We start from the raw sequence: 18,282 nt of genomic DNA, 5'->3' as shown, positions 1-18,282 counted from the left end.
GATTGGTGAAAATATATAATTTGTAATGTTCCCAAAATTTGCACTGAATTTTTGTTTATTTATTTATTTAGAGCCCGACCCAGGCTGTATTTTTGACTTCCACAGTGATGGACTAAGATTTTAAACAGCCTGATGTATTTATATATCCGCTGCTAGTAATTTTACACACGATATTAAAAACTGTGACCAAGGTATGTGCTGAGAATTAAAAAGAAAAAAAAAAAAAAGTCCCATCTGGTGGATAAACTACAGAGTCAAGACACTTTCCAAAAGGCTGCAATTACTTGACATCACTGTACTTGCATTGATTCACACTCTAATACAGCGTAATGCGTTTATCGTTTCAGCCTCCCCCCCCCCCCCCGTGTTTTTCTCTTAAATGGTCATAATCTTTGCATATAAAAATACAATGAGCCCAGAGAAATCAAAACTCCCAGTTCTGTGACAAGTAAGTAGTAAAGTACGACACTCTGAGAGAAAATAATACTTAAGGCTTCGACTGGAGACTAGCTCTAGGTTGCACTGTGTAGCCTTGAACAGTCACGGTTCGAAGTAAAGACACATGAAATAGCAGCACTGACCCACAGCAGAGACCTGCACAGCACTTTCCCCGTCAACGGGAGCTACGACGTCAACGACGCGTGTTAACGCCCTAAACAGAGCAGATAGAAGCGTTGGCAACAGAACGCGATCTAGATACAGCGTATACCTGACTACATCTGGGCTGTCCACAGAGGAACTAAAAATGCAATTCAACAAAACGTTGAAAAGGTTCTTTTTTTTTATTTTTTTAAGTAAACTGAACAAGTGTCGGTTCCCTCCCTTTGTGCCAAATGTGTCAACAGACGCCGGAAAACAGCTGCTGTTTGATCCGCTCTTCAGTCTTCACCTCCTCCTTGACCCCTCCGTCATCTCCCTGGCAGAAATCTGTCCATCTCACCGACTTCTCCTGCGCGGACAGCAGCATCTTGTCAATGTCAGTTTCCTCTTCCTGGTCTTCAACAGAGGCCCTGCTCTCCGAGAGGAAGGAGAAGCCCGTTTGATGTTGTGCGTCCTCTTCCCTCTCCTCTCCAACTCTCTGAAGGCTTTCGCTCCTTCCGCTGTCCCTGCTCTGCCTCCCCTCTGCTTCTTCCTCCCCTTTTTTGTTTCTCCTCAGCCTGTCCATCTCAGTCTCTGTCACGGGGGACGTGTTCTCTTTCTCCTCTACCGTATCTCCAGTCGAGTTTTTCTTTGCCTTGCTGCGACCCCTGAGGTTCAGCATCTGAAATCAAACAGATGTGTTTGAGACACTTTAGCGCTTTGTGTCATGTCTCTTTCTTTCTATCTCTCCAGACACCTGACAAAACACAACAAAGCCTCCTTCATTGATGCCTTGTTCCTGTACAGTTTGAGGCCAGCCATTCGCCTATTATTAGACTTTTCCTGAGCAGGTTTATATTCGCTGTACATCCCATATTTAGCAACATGACTTTTTAATGGCACCCTCTGTGACATAAAGGTACGTGCCCTAAAGGCACATCAGAGGCAAGTGACAGGTTTGTTGCGAAGATGGCAGAAACAGGAAGACAAACCTTGAAGTCTTTTCTCTTGCGCTGCAGAACGGGTCTCTGAAGGAAAAGGATCTGCTTGGTCGACAAACTCCCGTCACTGCACAAAGAAAACAGCAGCACTTTAACTACTGTTACCTGCCATGTCACAATACGAGGTGCTTGCTTTTCGCTGCACGTACTCAAATCCAGACTGTGCTCGCTGCTGGTTAGTAAAGTGACAGATTACAAGACAAATGCAGTTCCGACGCCGTTTTTTTTTGTTTCGCAGCTCCGACAGACTTCAAAAGAGGTTTCATGTCGAGGTGGGCATATGATCACGATTTGTCAGATCTCTAACCATCTGTCCTCAGTATCTAAGTCAGACTGTCGGTCCTAATCCCGGAAAGAATGAGACGGGCAACGTCTTAGACAAAGGAACACTGACAATAAAATGAAACAAAGCAGTAATTAGTCCTGGTTTTAGCGGCGAGAGGTTGAGTTTTTCTTGCCTGTTTGTCTTGACGATCGGCGTGGGTAACACACACATCAGTCGCCATCCGTACGGGGCTAAAGACTGGAGCAGTGGGATGTAGTCCGTCTTCACCACAACGCCCTGCACACGGAGAAGAAACAGCAAATTACTCACACAGTAGTATACAATCATACATGTAGGGGAAGAGGACAGGTCGCCAGTCTATCGCAGGGCTAACACAGAGACAGACAACCTTTCAACACCTGACAAATATGTGCTTAGCCATGAGAGTAGACACACAACTATGTTTCATCTTATTCTTATCGAACGTTTGACAGGAAACAGCGCTGAGTCAGAGGGATTTCTAGGTCGCGCCTTATCCGGCGTTTTAAAAACCCTCACATCGACAACGGTCCACTGCTCAACCACGATGGCATCGTACGAGGCGCTCGTGGCCTCCTCTGCAGAGCTCTGGAAGATGAACACACTGTCCACAGACGAGACGCCGTTGTCTGGAGGGAAACGGGACAAATTACAGTCAGATAAACCTGGGAGGACGCGCGCGATTCAAACATCGAAACTAATCTCCATTCTTCAATCTCTCACCATTGCTCCCCTGTTCCCTTTGGCTTAAGTCTACTTATTCCACGGGCGGCTGAACAGTGACTTACAGCGTAAGCCGTGGACTTGTGCCACATAACACCATGCATATCATCCACTACCCCGCAGTGAAGCAGGGATCTGCAGAATAAGGAGCCTTTTCAAGCGATGGTGCGAGTCGAAAGAGAGGAGTTCGGAGACGTTTATATTGGCAAATGATCAAATAATGGTGTAATGAGAAAAGGGAAGCTAATTTATAGCCCAGTTCTACAGATCCCCTTAGCTTAAGGGAGCATGCTTGTTACTTTCAGCTAACTTTGGCTATATGCCCTATAACTTCACTGTTTGGTTTAGTGTCTGTTCTCTCAGTATTTTCAGAAGTTTTGACAAACTTCCTGCACATTATAAATCCATCACCAGAAAAGAGACAAAGTTAGCAACCAGCTATAGAGCCCGTAGGAGCTAAAGAGTCAGATAACTCCCTCAGTTGTTGGTGGAGACCAAAACAGAGCTAAAACTGACATGAATGTTGGACTTACACTCACAGGGTGAACAGAGATTTGAAAAATGTGGCTGAATGTTGAATAAGGAGTATCATACTGTATATCTATGTTGCGTCTACAGCATAATGTGCTCCCCCCAAAATGGCCAAAAACTATAGAGGAGGAGCTATGTGAGGATGCAAGGTTTCATTTTGTTCTGCCCCATTCTGATGCAGTTGAGTTACCTCCAGTCAGCTGTACCTCATAACATACCGTTATCATCTCTGAGGTGGAAAAACCCGTCAATCAGCTGCGCTCCGCTGGTGAAATGCTGAGTCATGTGGTCAAGCCAGTGTGCGTCAATGTCTGTGATTAGCCCCGTCTCTTTTTGAACTCGCAGCGGCACCCTGAGTGAGTAGAACCTCAGAGAGGCGTTCAGTTCCTCAGTGTGGTTGTACAGTGCAAAGAGCTGCATCCCTAAACACACACACACACACATAATCAGGAAGTGTGGCAACTGGAATGATGATTTGACAGACCAGGAAACCAACAGGACTACTGCTTACTTACTGGCCTGCGGTGGTGGCGAAGTCGCACCCTTCTCTGAGCTTTTTAGCCTGATGTGGTTGTTGTTGTGCGTCGTCACTCTGCTTTGCCGAGCGGAGCTGGACTTTCTTTCATGGCTATGGTCGAGTTCCGGAGAGCTGAGCCAGCTGTCCGAGCTGGAACCTCGTCTGTCCCTCTGGCTGGGAAGGCTGAAATGTTTCTCTGTCTGCTGCCTTACCGTACCCGTTGTTTCTGGAGGGCTCGGACATAGCTGGCTCCCCTCAGCATCATCCTGAACCGTGTCCACACCGGGTCTGATGTGATTTTGAGGTTCATTCGCTGACACTTTGATGCCAATGTCTGAGGTTCGAATTTGTTCAAGAGACTCTTCTGGGCTGCACTCTAAACTGCGGGCGGGCTTCAGAGGGTTGTGGTCTACATCACCATGATCCAAGTGTTGAGGTTCAGAAGGGCAGTGATCGTCGTCGTCTAGCCCGTTTTCATGTGGGTCCGTGGGATCCGTCGGGCTGGTGTTGGCGCTGAAAGGGTGTCGGTGTATGGGCGAAGGGCTCGAATGTAAGGACGACAGCTCCTCGGGATCCCAGTTCCCCAGGAAGCAGGGTCCTCCGCCCGGCTGCTGGAGAAAACCCACAAACATCACCCCTTGCTCCGCTACATCCTGGATCTGCAGGGGAGACATACGCACACAGTGTCATCATATCTGCGCCCTTTAACTCCGTTAGAATAAATATGAGTGATGCATAAATAAAGTCTTTCACGGCGCCACGGATGAATTTGCGCGGCCTCCCCTCCTATAGTCAGACAAACAAAGCCTCATTTACACACAAACAAAGGCTGACACACGCAGGGAGGATATTCTGCAAAATAACAACCTACCTAATCATCTGCAAAGATCAAATATTCAAATGACAAAAGGACCTCATTATTTCAACGCATCCGTGTGTGCGCGCGTGTGTGTGTACATGTGACTGTGTATGTTCGCACCGCTCCCTCCCACGGAGCCTCGATGGTTAATTGTCAGTTGATATTTGCGCTGACAGTTTAAGACAAGCTCGACGGGGAGAGAAATCAGATCGCAAACTACCAGCGAGCAATAATGAGACACATCTTCCCCTGTTACCCACCACTTTTGACACTTCACTCATCCACACGCGCACGTCCCGTTTATAAAAAACAGCCTCTCTATTAGCGGAACCCTCACACGCAGTTTGCCCGCAGTCACAGGGTTTTTATCTGATGTCCGGTGACAGATTGAGAGTGGGCAGGCTGGTGAGTGGTGGAAAAAAACAGAGGTATGGAATATCAAAACTGAACACGCGCACGCGCACGGGCGCCGTCCTGTCACTCTGTCTGCTCGATGCAGCTCCTTGGTTCTTATCTCGAACTCTCCCTGGCAGCTTGGGATCTGATTGGTTATTCATGTCACGCTGTCGGAGCCGATCACATTATACTCAGTGATGTGCATTTCCATCCAATCAGGTTTTCCTTTGTGCTCTCTGGGTGTTCAGATGCAAATCTATTCAATAGAACGCATTTTCATTTCCCAATGTAGGACTGTTGGCGAATTCATGAGCAGAGGAACTAAAATTTAGTTTAACAGCTGATAAATGCCAGCTCTGATCTTGGCGGTTGGCGAGATATCTTAAGGTTAAGTCTTATTATAGTTTACTGTACGTACTGCAACCTTTTCCAAGATAGCGAGCTGTGTCTCAGTATAAATGCAACTAGTGTGACTTCGTTTCTTCAATCTTTGTTCTATCATTCTGCAACAGGGCCTGGTTCTTCGCTCAGCTCCCGTCGCCATGAATTTTTAAAACCCGCTCTCTAATCTGTTAAATCTGCAATATTTTAAAATGGAAAAGCACTAATCAAATTTGCTCCATTTGAATTGGAGAGGCTCTGCGTGTCACTACCAGAGGCAGGGTTACCATATGGCTCAGACAGACAATTACAGCCAGTTGCCCGTAGCCTTCTGAGCGCCGTAATGTTTTTCCTTCATTGTCACAGCAGTGCTGCGCCGACATGGAGCACACAAAGAGAAAAACACACAGTGCAACAAGTAAGGAGGCGGGGAAGGAGGGTGATGTGGATTCTAAGGCAATTGCTTTTTTGGGAAGGGGGGGTGAAATAACGTAAAATGCGCCTTTCTTGAAGAATAAAATTGTAAATTTAAGATTTTTCTTGTCATCTTGTCATTGTTTAACAATGTAAGAAGCATTCGGTGTCCTTCAGTTAGACTTATCATAGCATCTTAGTATCCTGATATGCCTTTCCTCACAATAATTCTTGCAAAATGAAGCCCTCAACTCTACAACGGCGCCTCTTACACTCACTGGATGCCAGCCATATGATGCTAACCAGATTGTATGCCAAACAGTTATCATCCTAAACATAGAACAACTAGAACTCACCCGCTTGACGTAGCTCTGGATCACTTCGGGGTCAGCAACCTGGTGGCCCGCCACGCAGACGTCCGTCTCCAGACGATTTCTCGCCCATCTCAGTTGGTTTTTCTCCGAACTGTGAGAGGAGAAATAAAATACACATTTTCAGCACAGCATCAGTATTCAAGCATCAATCACATAAGATTTAGCTTGGGTTTTCAGTTCTGCTCTTATGAATGAGGAAAATGTCAAACGTACCGACACTGCTATTGCCCTTGACTCTTTCCTTTAGCTTTCCTGTTCATTACAACCAGAGCGGTTACAGCACCATTACTGTCTTGACCCTGTATTTTCTGGCAGGCGTGTTCATGTTCACGAACACTCATTGACCCAGAATGATGACAGCAGACACATAATGTCAATTCTGGTACAGGGTGAATTTTCCATTTGAGGAGAGCACACATTCACCACATTGACAAAAGACTTATTAGACAGAAAATGGGCCTGAATTTTCTCTTGGTCCCGCTGCAAGACACCCTCATAAAAGGAGTATTCAGATACGCCTCTTCAGATTTGGATTGAGGTCAGTGGGAAGGCCGTGGTAATATCTTGTGCTCTGAGGCGTGAGTGACATTCTCAGCTAGATTTGAAACAGCAAATCAGTGATATATTTTTTTTTTTCATTTTTTTTTTTAAAGGGTTTTGATGAAAGGGGGTGGCGGCGATGGGGAGATAAAAGGCAGAGTAAAGGGGATGAAGGGGGGTGATGGGGACAAAAGCAAAAGGGAAGGGAGGGGGGGTCATCACTGAAGAAAGCAGATGAAAGGATGGAGAGATGGTTTCTCTCTTTCAGCGTGCCGTTCCCCTCTGGCGGGCGCTGATGATGCAATCAGCCGTCTCCACGGTGACAGGTGCCAGGAAGCAGCAGGACCACTTGGCAGGAGGGGCATCAAAGGGGCAGGCTGGCACCTGCCTGTGCACCAAAGTGTGTGTGTTTGTGTGTGTTTACAATATACAAGGTCTCCAATTCACATTATAAAGACTGAGGAGAAAGTAAAAAGTGACAACAAATGAAAGGTTACATATATAACCATGGCTGTGTGAATGAATAGATCCACAGGGTCTGCAAGAGATATTTGTTGATTATATACAGCATAAAGTTTTAAAGACACGTTGAGTTTGGATTATTTAATGTCGATTACTCACATGTAACAGGTACCATATACCAGAAAATGGTATAGAGAGCCGAAGTCCCGCCCCTCTACTTCCGGGTCATGGGACCTATCTTTCGAAAAAATATGAACAGCAGTCTATGGAGAGATCATAATTATTTTTTGGTCCCGTTCGAATTGTGGCATGAATTTCACATATGATGTGTGTGAATTTAAAAGATAATTTTTCACGTCAAGAGATAAATTATTTGACGTAAATAAGCTGAACAACATTAGGTTTTGTATGAGATCGCTTAGTGAACTACATCTCTCGTCTCGAACAATGTACGTCACTAGAGAACTATGGCTGTCTCCTTGTTGAGCTTTACCGTCTTCTTCCAGGACGAAGGCAGAAGCATCAAACGAGGTGAAAATCATTATAAATCGGGTCATGTCGAGAGCTGTAGTTACACGAAGGGAGTTTTGGTCGGTTCTGCACGCGCCAGCATGCGGGACTTGTAGTTCGTTTAATTACGTATTTTCCATAGCGTTTTACTTAACTATCTTGCGACAAACTGTGACATTCTTGACATGTAAAATCATTTTTTATTCTGAAAAACAACATATGTACAATCCAAGGCACAAGTCGATCGGGACCAGAAAATAATTTATCTTTCGCCATAGACTGCCGTTCATATTTTTTCGAAAGATAGGTCCCATGGCCCAGAAGTAGAAGGGGCGGGACTTCGGCTCTCTGTAGGTTGCGCTAGACTTTTTCGTTGTCTGTCATTTTGACTGACAGGGTCATAAAAATCCCGTCATAATCTATTTTTACCCGTCATTTTAATTTTTAAAAATGTTAATAATGACATATTCGACAGCATTTCATTTTCATTCATTTTTAATTAATATTCATAATTTTAAATTAAATTGAATAAAAAAAAAAAAGAAAAAAGTTTGGGCTGCCGACACGTCTTGTCCGTACTCAGATCGGGACTGCTAGCGCCAACAGCTCTAAGATGGCACCGTAGGGTTGAAGTGCTTTGGTGGTATGCAAACTTTTTTTTTTAGCACAATCTGCACAAAACTCCGCTTTTATCAAGGCTTCCATCAGTTTTGTTTTTAAAATAAAAATTGCCTTCAATCAGTCCTACCAACTTTCATCCGATTCCTCCGTTAGCCGAGCTCTGACGTGTGCATCAGTGTAATCGGTGTACCAGGAAATCATGCACTGACAAAAGTTCCGCGATGTTTGGAATGCAAAGTGCGATTAGAAACAAGAGCCAATTAATAACTTCACTCGCCACCAAGTGGTCAGGGTGTGAATTGCAATCTGTCAAAATGACAGATTGCCTTCAGATTTTTCCGTCACAGTTTTAAAAAAACGGTCAATGACGGAAAATATTCAGTTAACGCGACCCCTGTGCTACAGTAATTATCTATCTATGTAGTAGTTATGAATAAGTCACTTAAGCAACTTTCTCAGTATTTCTTATAGGCCTACTTTAAATACAGTTAAGTGTCTCTTGCCATTGACAGCTGTACATATTTTTCCCCATTTGAGGTCCCATGGTTGCCCGCCAGAAGGGACATGACTTCACCTTTCTATGTAGACAAAGCATGCTAAATGCTAATGCTAACATCAACTAACTAATTAGCATGCTTACAATGACAGTGGAAGTATTTGGTAACTCCTTGAACCACGAATGTATCCATTAGATTTAATGCCAAACCATGAGACTTTAAATACACTACAACCTAACTAAAAAAAAGAACAACATTGGCCTAACCAAAACACACCTTCACTGTCATCCACAGAGCCATGGTGCTAGCATGGATAACAAACTACTTGGAGGAACTGGGGGGGAAAACAGATGTCCCAACTCACTGCCAGTGGCGGTTATTGAATTAATCTTAAACTGACACATATCGTGACACTTCAAGCAGCAAAGTGTTGGCGGAAAATGGGAAAATTTGACGTGATTCAAAATGGAACAGATCTGCAAATGAATGTGCCGTCAGGGCTGCATAAATGATGACAAACGCTCAAGCGTGAGGAACAGTCTAAAGAGGTCTCTGCCTGCACGTACGGCATATGGGTTAGATCTGTCATTAACTTCCGTGATGACATGCTGGGTGCTGAAGTGTGAAACCTCTGCCCCAATACGAATGCTGAATATTGTAGTTTTTAGTTTTACCAGAGGAAGAACTGGGTTACAGATGACAATGTACAGTGTGTTATCATGTATGGGCAAGAGTGAAAGAATTGGGGTAGTGAGATAAAATTAGCTGCTTTAAGTGGCTGACTCATCCGCAGTTAATTTCACGATGAGAAAAGGAGGTGAGGAAGCTTGTGATAATGAGTCTCAATTGGTTTCTGTGTCAAAACAATAAATACACAAAAGCTGACACCTTCCAACTATTGGCTAAAAGTGGCTGCATATGAATCATCTCATTTATCTTAATCAGCATTAAAGATTGTTACTTTTTCCTCACTAGAGGTGGTTGTGATGCTGAAGACAAGGGTGCGGCAAACTCGCATACCTTGGTGTCTCTCGGACCAGCACGGCCCGGTGGAGCTGGCGCTGGATGTGCGCGTGGCGTGGGCCGCAGGGGTGAACAAACGGGTGGACGGCAACCAGGACGAAACCCTGTGCGTAGAGTTCCCTGACCTGAACCGGCAGCTCTCGGACCGAGGACAGGCAAAGCACGGATGACACCGGCACCTCTGGAGGGAGAAGAACAGGGTGAGAGGGAAGGGAGAGAAACAAGGTTAGACGAGAAGGGGCAACAGGGAATATGGCGATGACAAGGATGGGTCAGGCAGGGGGAAGGTGGCAGAAGAGTATGCTGCGACAAAGGAGGAGGGCTGAAAAACAAGGGGAAATGAGGAAAAGGGACAAAGGGTGCGAAGGAACAAAGACAGAGCATGTTTCATTATGATAATTCCCACTGAGAAACAACACATGGCATCTTCACGCTAAATCTGGAACTAATTACACCAGAACTATTAGCCTCTGTCCTCACTGTCACCGGCACCGTCTGGCTTTCGAAAGACACACACACGGGCAGCGTTATGTATGGACGGTTGCGGGGGAACTTCTCATTTACACCCAGAGTTAACAGAGTTTATCACATTTCCAGCAACACAAATAGGCCTAACCACGGTGGAGATCAAACGCACACATACATCAAAAGGTTGGGGAGACAATGCTATCACGTCGCCTGTTTGGGTGTTGGGTATTAGCAGCAGTCGCCAACACAGAGCCGGGTTCCCTTATTAACAAACCCAATAGAAGGAAATGCTTTCACTTCAGTGGACGTGGTTATAGAGCAGAGCTTATCGTATGGAGGCAAAGTGTCACGGCAAATCCACCGAGGAGAGCGCAATGTTTGTGAGAACGACCCTCTTGAGGTCGGTGCATTGTAGTAAGGCTTTCTGTCTGGTTATGGGCTTTTAAGGCAGCATGCATGTGTGACTGTGGGTTTCTGAGTGAAGCCAGGTGTGTGTGTGTGTGTGTGTGTGTGTGTGTGTGTGTGAATAAGAGAGAGAGAGAGAGGAGGAGGATGGAAAAGGAGAAGAAGCAGACAGAAAAAGCAAAGGCAGTTAGCAGAGCTGTGCTGGGGATGGAGAGAGAGCAGAGAGAAAGAGAGAAAGAGAGAGAGATGAGGCTGTCTGTTTGTGCCTGAATGCTTGTCATCCTTCCCCATTCAATCTCATTTGCATGGGTCTGGAGAAGAGAAAATAACCTGAATAAATTAACTAGACACTCGCACAAAAACACACAGCTACACACACACACAAACACACATCTACGCGCGGGGAAGAAAGAAATGTGCAAGCCATCTCATTTTCAATTTGTTCTCCATCATCTGGCGTGTTCACACATACACACACACAAACGCACATGAGAAGTATGTTAGGATACGAGCACATGAGCCCACATTTTCCAGACTCCCATTTCAGTTAAACAATGAGAGAGAGAAGAGAAAATGTGACCATCACATCACGTTGGCATAACGGCTTGGATCCAGGAGAGCTTTTCATCAAGCAAACACTTAAACGGGGGTCTGTGGGGACTTATCAAAAGCAGTACAGTGATAATAATAATAACAGCTGGAGACTGGCGCAGGGTGGCGGTGGGGGGATAACAACGATCCTGTCACCGTAAACAGTCATTAGCCGTCATTAGCTCTGCACGGCTGGCACTCACCCACCGACGAGGCGCAGGCAAGGCATCGCGGCTAATTCAAGGCAAGGCATACAGAAAGTTATTAGGGTGTTATGCGGCGCTTTAGGCTGGGAAGCGACTTCATTTATACTGTCTGCCACTGTGGGATTTAAAAGGGAGGCAGCAATTCCGCTCCAGAATGGGAACATGGGAACGGCTCAGGGCAGAAAAGCTGGCTGGAGTTTTATAGTGCCAGCCAGGCAGGGCAGGGAAGGTAGTATTAGTAGCATGAAAGTGCAAAAGAGTGCACGTGTTTAAGAGAGTTCGAGGCGTGTGCTGCAGCGTTTGCGTGGGTTTGCAAACGAGCATGTGTGCGTTTTTATGGGATTGCGCGCGGGAGCTTGAACACCTGCATCCACGCACAGCGCTCGAAAAGATAAGGACATATCCAAGGGCACATTGTTCAGCTGTTGGTCCCGCTATTTCCGTCCCAACCCGCAGCTTTGACCACATCACAGCCGCGGTGTGCTCAGATCGACGTTTCACTTTTTGACCCTGGGTTTTCACAGGCTGTATGCGGAGTGTGAGAGTCATCCCTTTCCTGTAGCCGCCTGAAAGGGCTTATTAATTCCTTGTCCAAATCACCGACTTTCTCTGTGTGACAGTAAAGCACATTTCGCGGTGCATTTGTGCCACGGCGTCTCAGCGAGTGTGTACGGGCCATCTTTTTGCCCTTGTTTGTGTGCACGCATGAGAAAGAAAGAGTTTTGCACTAAGCCTGCTAGGTGATGCATGGGGATTACTACTTACAGCCACCCTCAAGGCTTATCCCTCTGCTTGCTGGAGGTTCACGTTTATTTAAATAGCCTTCTAATGACTTGCAGAGGTTTCAGGCGAGGATATGCGCCAAAACAGTGACTGTAAAATAATCAACTTCCTGGAGCCAGGAGCTCCCCGCTGTTTATGGAATGTAGCCGCAAGTTATGACAGTTGTCGGTCAGTATCTGAGCTCAGTCAAAGGAGGTCTGATCTCCCCAGAGCGCCCGCTTTATGAGAAATGTCTCAGAAGGAGAGCCGGGTTAAAAAAAAAAAAAAAAAAACGGCTGACGAGCGCAAGCAGGAGGAATAAAAAGGTCTGCTGTGGTGAGAACACAGCGTGGTGCTTAAGGCACATACAGTTCCCGTGTACTTGTGATGCTGTGAACTCCAGACCGGCTCACTTTTGACGCATAGCAACTCTCTGCCAACTTTGCGTCTTTTTTGCCAATGAGATTGAAAGCGCATAAAAAATAATGAATAATGGCGTCAGATGAACAATCTTTTGGGAAAAAAAACTGCTTACCTTGAAAAGCGTGTCAGGCAATGCAGATGTAAACTGATGGATGTGTGCAACGTCTGCTCTCTAAGCCAAATATATCACACACAGATTCAAAGGACATATCATGTAAGGTAGAAGGAATACATCACGCTCTGTCAACACAAGAAATATCTACCATAACACAGCTGTGTGCTCATGTCCATACACAAATATGGCTGCATAAATCTGTACATAAAGGTGAAGCAATCTCAGGTATACAAAAGCACTGCAAAACACCACAACAATACACACACACACATACAGAGAGAGCTGAGAATTAGACACATGTTGTAAGTTTTAATGAGCCGAGTGGGTCTCGGTCTCCGCAGGGCGGCAGAAAGTCATCAGCTGAGTTCAGCTCCTCGCTGTCTGCTCCAGAGGCCTGCGTTAGTCACACAGCATCACACCTAACTCACTTCCTCACACATCCGCCGAGCCCTGACTCCCGCTCGCCCACTCTCGCACCTCTAACTCTCTTTCTCTCCTCCCTCCCCGCTCTAGACCCGGCTGCCGCGCGCTGAAACTTTGGGATTTAGGCGCAGTTCGTTCTCTCACCCTCAAGTCACCGTTACACCTTTCTGATTTTACTCTGTCTCCCTTCTAGCTCCCCTTATTCTCTCTCCGTTTCTTCTGCTCATTATCTGAGCGCAGCTTCGACACAAAGGATTCTGGGTTAAAATGTCACACCTGCCTGTTAGACTTTATACTCTGCGTTCATGCAGACGCGTCAAAGTAACCAACAAATGTTACAGCAGCGATAATGAAGATCATCGTGGTATATAAAAAACAAAGCTGAAACAAGGGCAACTGGACTTTAAGGGCTTTCACCAGTCATCCAATCCCTTGTTTCAGATTTGTTTTTTGGATATACCATGACCTGGATGACTGAGCACCTCCACAGACGTTCTGAAAAGACATCAAGGAAGTTACAGATTACAGGAACCAGTTATCTGGTCATTACTGACCCTATGGCTTCTGACCTTGTTCGAGCTTTTGTTTTTTGGATAAACCATGACCTGGATGACTGAGAACCTCCACAGACAATCTAGTTGTAGCTTTAGTGAAGATGGGTTCTCTCACTGCACAAAAGACTTGTGATTAAAGAGTAATACGGCAGCGGAGCAGAATAAGACATTGGTTTCAGGTCATATGATGAGATGGACCCTGACAAATCAAACAAAAGGTCCATGTGTGAACCGCAGGGCACGCGCCTGAGACCACTGAACATGCCATATTTCTCGTCATCCTCCCCTGGTTCACCACAGGGTCGCTGCGACCCAGCGTGAGCGAGCTGGGCTAAGTCACACGGAAATACTTTTCAGCTCAAGCGCCATTAAAGTTCGAGGCTCATAAACCAAAAGCTGACACTCTATAATCAGCCGCATTGTTTCATCACTCACTGGTCAAAGGTCGAGCTACAAAATCGCGCCGCGCTCCTCTTCATTCCGAGCATTAAGCTCCTCTTCCTGAAAACACAATTTAGTTTAATAAACAGCCATCCAGTCTCACATATCTCACAGGGGCACCGGCAGAGATATTTGTTTTTCATTAGTGTGTAGGAGTCATCAAGTCGTGCTGGCGGGGAAATACTATTATTAATGGGAGCCAAATTGAATTAAACCGTGGATTTGACCGTGGGTTTCCTCAATGTCATGGACTGACATACAGATTCCTCTGTCTGCCACCCACACACACACACACACACACACACACAGACACGCACACAAATACAAATAAATCCCTTTGCTGGGAATGAGGTCTCTCAATCTCCACAAACAATCAGATAATCCTCCAGGAATCCTTCACTTCTCTTGGTCTCTCTATCACAAATGGAGAGAGACGGAAAGAGGCCGACATATACCCACTCACAGCCACACATACACAATCAATTCATAGTAGCTGTGTTTATCCTAAAATAGAGTCCACCAATCTTAAGCAGCTCAGGTGGCATCAGTGAGTTTACCATATAAATGACCTGCCTGTCTGTTGAAAGATAACGCTAACTCTGGTGACTAAGTGCTATAAAGTGTTTTGCGTGAGCGGGAGTGAGCCGCCATGGCTGCTTATTCGACACCGTGTGTGTGGTCTTCCTGTGCCTGTGTGTGTGCGCCGGTGCACATGTGATCACACAATTTATCTGCCACTGCCTTTAGCAACAAGGAAGACAAGCAATCCTCATGTCTATTGTCTGCTTTGGTCACCGCCGCCATGTCAGGTTGCCAGATTTCTCTCTGCCAACACTACAGCCCGACCCATTTGCCAAACATAACAGGGCTGGCTGAAAATGAAGCCGATTGGCAACCGGACCATTGCCACTTGGCTATGGCGTTGCGCCTGCTGTCTGTTACAGTGTTGCAGTTGCAACTCCTCCGAAAAGGATTTTGGTGAGCCGCTTGCACCTGCTTCTGCTTGTCAGGTGATGAAGAGCACAGCGCGGGTTTGTAGAAACATTAAGCGATAGTGGGAAGAAAAAAAAGGGATGATTTTATTTATTTTTTTACCTGCTTCAACGCTATCCATTTCCCCTAATCACCTGGCTTTCTCCTTCTAACTTCACAGACCACGCCAACACAATGGCAGAATTAGTATTTTTAGAAACCAAGTGCCTCTGGAGGATTCTCATCAAACATTCTCAAGATGCGTCTTACGCACACCCACACGTTACCAGACACACCATTTTTAATATTCGCAAACGTACACGAACAAAACCACGCGCGCATTTCCAAAAGGGAGCATCCTCACAACACACATCGGCTTTACAGTAGCATATTGTCACGCGGGTGGGGGAGGGTGGGGGTGTTGGAGGGGATGCTACACTGTGCACAAAGTAGCTGAATCTGAGAATTAGAGAAGTCTTTGAACTCCGCAACAGGAGCTGTACACAGACACAACTTCAGCTTATAAACCACTTTCAGCCCTCAAGATACTTAGAGTATGACAAAAAAAAAAAGCAGCTCTGCTGAGTTGCTGACCTAAACATTTCATACTGGTTAAAGTCGGAATAGCAACTGAGGCTAATTTATGAGTGGAACACACACAGACATTGGCACAGAACAACAGTTCAGGATGACAAAGCGATGCAGAGTCCCACAGAAAACAGGGCGAGCTGCTCGGTAAAACTAATTCCTCTGGATTTCTTTGGAATGACCAAATGTGAAGACGCATTCCTCTGAGCCTCCTCCAGACTGGAACCGGGACAAATGTGAGTCAGATCTGGATAAAGCTCGCCTGCTGCATTTCATGGCCAAAGCTGGTTCTTTTCACTTGGGCTGTGTCTAAAACACTCATTTATTAGTATCACTTTGTCATCTCTGAAGCAAAAGACAGGATTACAGGATTGTTAGTCCAGATTAGGATCTAGAAATAAGGCCACTGGAATATCTTGGCCAAGACATGAGGATCGTGTACATAATCACAATGAGCATACAGGAAACATTAATTTAAACTTCTGTTTCTGGTCACATGGCAAAAGTGTATCAAAATTTCACTCTACTTTTACCTCTGTTTTGGTCTCCACTCGTTCAAGTGGGAAAATCTGGCTCTCAGTATGCTAACTGCTCATCTGTTAGTGCTAGTTGGTAACTTTAATATCTGTTAGGTGCTGAGCAGGTAGAGTACAATCCGTTTTTCAGAGCTTTTTTGCAGCTGGAGAGGAGACTGATCAGAGGCCTGATCAAAACAGTAGAAGATGTCGGACGTATAACAAAAATAACAAGCTGAAAGATGCTAAAATGCTCAGTGTGGGTGACATGTAGCTGCAGATTTGGGTGACAGTTGTCTACAGCATGTGTTCATATTTACATGGGGCCATTTTAAACAAGACATACTGTCAACATACTAATCCCTTATCAAAAAGATATTAAAGATATTAGAGCAGCTGTAATTATCTATAGCCACACTAAAACAAATGCAAAAGGGCTAGTTTGAGTTTTGATGAAGGTGTATCACCACGCATGCTCTGTTTTTGGATGAACCATGACCTGGATAACTGTGAAAAAGTTTCAAGAAAATCTTTTCTTCATCTAAAGTTGTTTGAACTTGAACTGCTGAACTGTCTATTTTGGTGTCTCTTTGACAGAGAGGCGATAATGTGAGGACACATGACTATTTAAAGAATGCATGTGTGGGAGAAGCCAAGTCACATGACGTTGAAGTCTCGCCGGGCTTCACAGGCTGAGCCCAAGATCTCAAAAAGAACAATGTAAATAACTTTGCACATAAATTGAGATGTACTCACTGCACTCTGTTACACAGAGATTCAGATTCAGATTTAGATTCAGAAAACTTTCTCATTCAGAGATGACCGAGACTACTTCATACCTTCTTTCCCCAACAGGAAATCCAGGAAGTGGTAGGTGTAGGTCACTCCAACTTTAGTCTCCACCTGAGGCCGACGGAGGGTGGAGTAGATATTGCCTGGGCTACGCCTCTCTTCTGCCTTCCTCAGCTTTGGGAGCCTACACCCCATATCTCTGTAAAAAGAGAAACATTTTAAATATACACCAATCAGCCACAACATTAAAACCACTGACAGGAGAAGTAAATAACATTGACCATCTTGTGACAATCCAATGTTCTGCTGGAAAACATTTGGGCCTGGCATTCGTGTGGACGTTACTTAAACATGTACCACCCACCTAGACCAGATCAGGCACCCCCACCCCATAGCAATGACACTCCTTGATGGCAGTAGCCATCCCTAGCAGAATGAAGCCTGACACAGGCACACACACAAAAAACAGTTTAGGAACAACAACAAAAAAAAAAAACATGAAAAACAGAACAAGGTGTTGACCTGGCCTCCACATTCACTAGATCCTAAACTGATCAAGTATCTGTGGGTTTGCACTGGAACAAGCCTGATCCGCAGAGGCCCCTTCCCTCAACCCATTGGACCCAAAAGCCCCCACTAACAACATTTTGTTGCCAGGCACCACAGGACACCCTCAGAAGGCCCATGTCCATTCTCTGATGAGTCACAACTGTTTTAGAGGCACAAGAGAGACCTACACAATATTAGGCAGGTGGTCATAATGTTATGCCTGATCGTCTATGTGAGATGAAAAGGAAGAAAAGGGTGGCAACAAAGACTTGAGTGGGAGACCTGGAATCAATAGTTTCTAAATATACAGGATGCATTAGCACGTCCAATAGAGTGTGTGATAGTTACACGCAAGCCTAAAAGCTATTGTTCACACGCTAGCTTGAGCTTCAGGAAATAACGTGTGTGTCCAACTCGCACACATTCAAAAAACACACACTGCAATCACGCTGAAATATGAGAGTGTCAACCATTACCTGCTCGGTGGGCTGTGATGCGCGCATCTCCTAATCAAATAGGCCTGATTAAGAGCGACATGTTTGATCAGAACGAATTAAAGCAGAAATGAGACTGATTTCCTGCCCTGTCAAGCAGAGCGACATGACACCGGATCGACAGAAAGGGGAGAAGAGAGCCAAGATATTAAGCGCGTTGTACTGCTAACCAATTTATATGTTGATCCGAGGCTTGCCTTGAAGCACAAAGAAATGTTTTATTTTATGTAAGGATCAGTGGATGCCCTCAAG

At 45.4% G+C, this 18,282-nt stretch overlaps 1 protein-coding gene across 1 annotated transcript; it reads right to left on the bottom strand.

Annotated features, from left to right (window-relative positions):
* Positions 1-405: 405 nt before the first annotated feature.
* rftn1a (raftlin, lipid raft linker 1a) lies at positions 406-17,205 on the bottom strand. Its single transcript, XM_084562666.1, has 9 exons — positions 17,035-17,205; positions 9,730-9,913; positions 6,062-6,170; positions 3,654-4,314; positions 3,357-3,560; positions 2,404-2,513; positions 2,039-2,142; positions 1,572-1,647; positions 406-1,261 (listed from the first exon to the last, which is right to left on the bottom strand). Exons 1-9 carry the CDS (start codon positions 17,180-17,182, stop codon positions 839-841), a joined length of 2,019 nt encoding a protein of 672 aa, XP_084418792.1. The 5' UTR covers positions 17,183-17,205; the 3' UTR covers positions 406-838.
* Positions 17,206-18,282: the final 1,077 nt, after the last annotated feature.

Source organism: Chelon labrosus (assembly GCF_963514085.1).
Source record: "Chelon labrosus genome assembly, chromosome: 16".
Lineage (NCBI taxonomy): Eukaryota > Metazoa > Chordata > Actinopteri > Mugiliformes > Mugilidae > Chelon > Chelon labrosus.
This window is presented reverse-complemented; position numbering and strand designations above follow the sequence as displayed.

What these genes read in the sequence shown, in the direction of transcription:
- rftn1a (XM_084562666.1), bottom strand. Translation starts at nt 17,182, where the DNA reads ATGGGGTGTAGGCTCCCAAAGCTGAGGAAGGCAGAAGAGAGGCGTAGC. An exon ending in CCGATCGTCAAGACAAACAG is followed by an intron (nt 1,648 to 2,038) that starts GCAAGAAAAACT and finishes TTCTTTGTGCAG; the next exon opens with TGACGGGAGTTTGTCGACCA. An exon ending in GCAAGAGAAAAGACTTCAAG is followed by an intron (nt 1,262 to 1,571) that starts GTTTGTCTTCCT and finishes GTTTGATTTCAG; the next exon opens with ATGCTGAACCTCAGGGGTCG.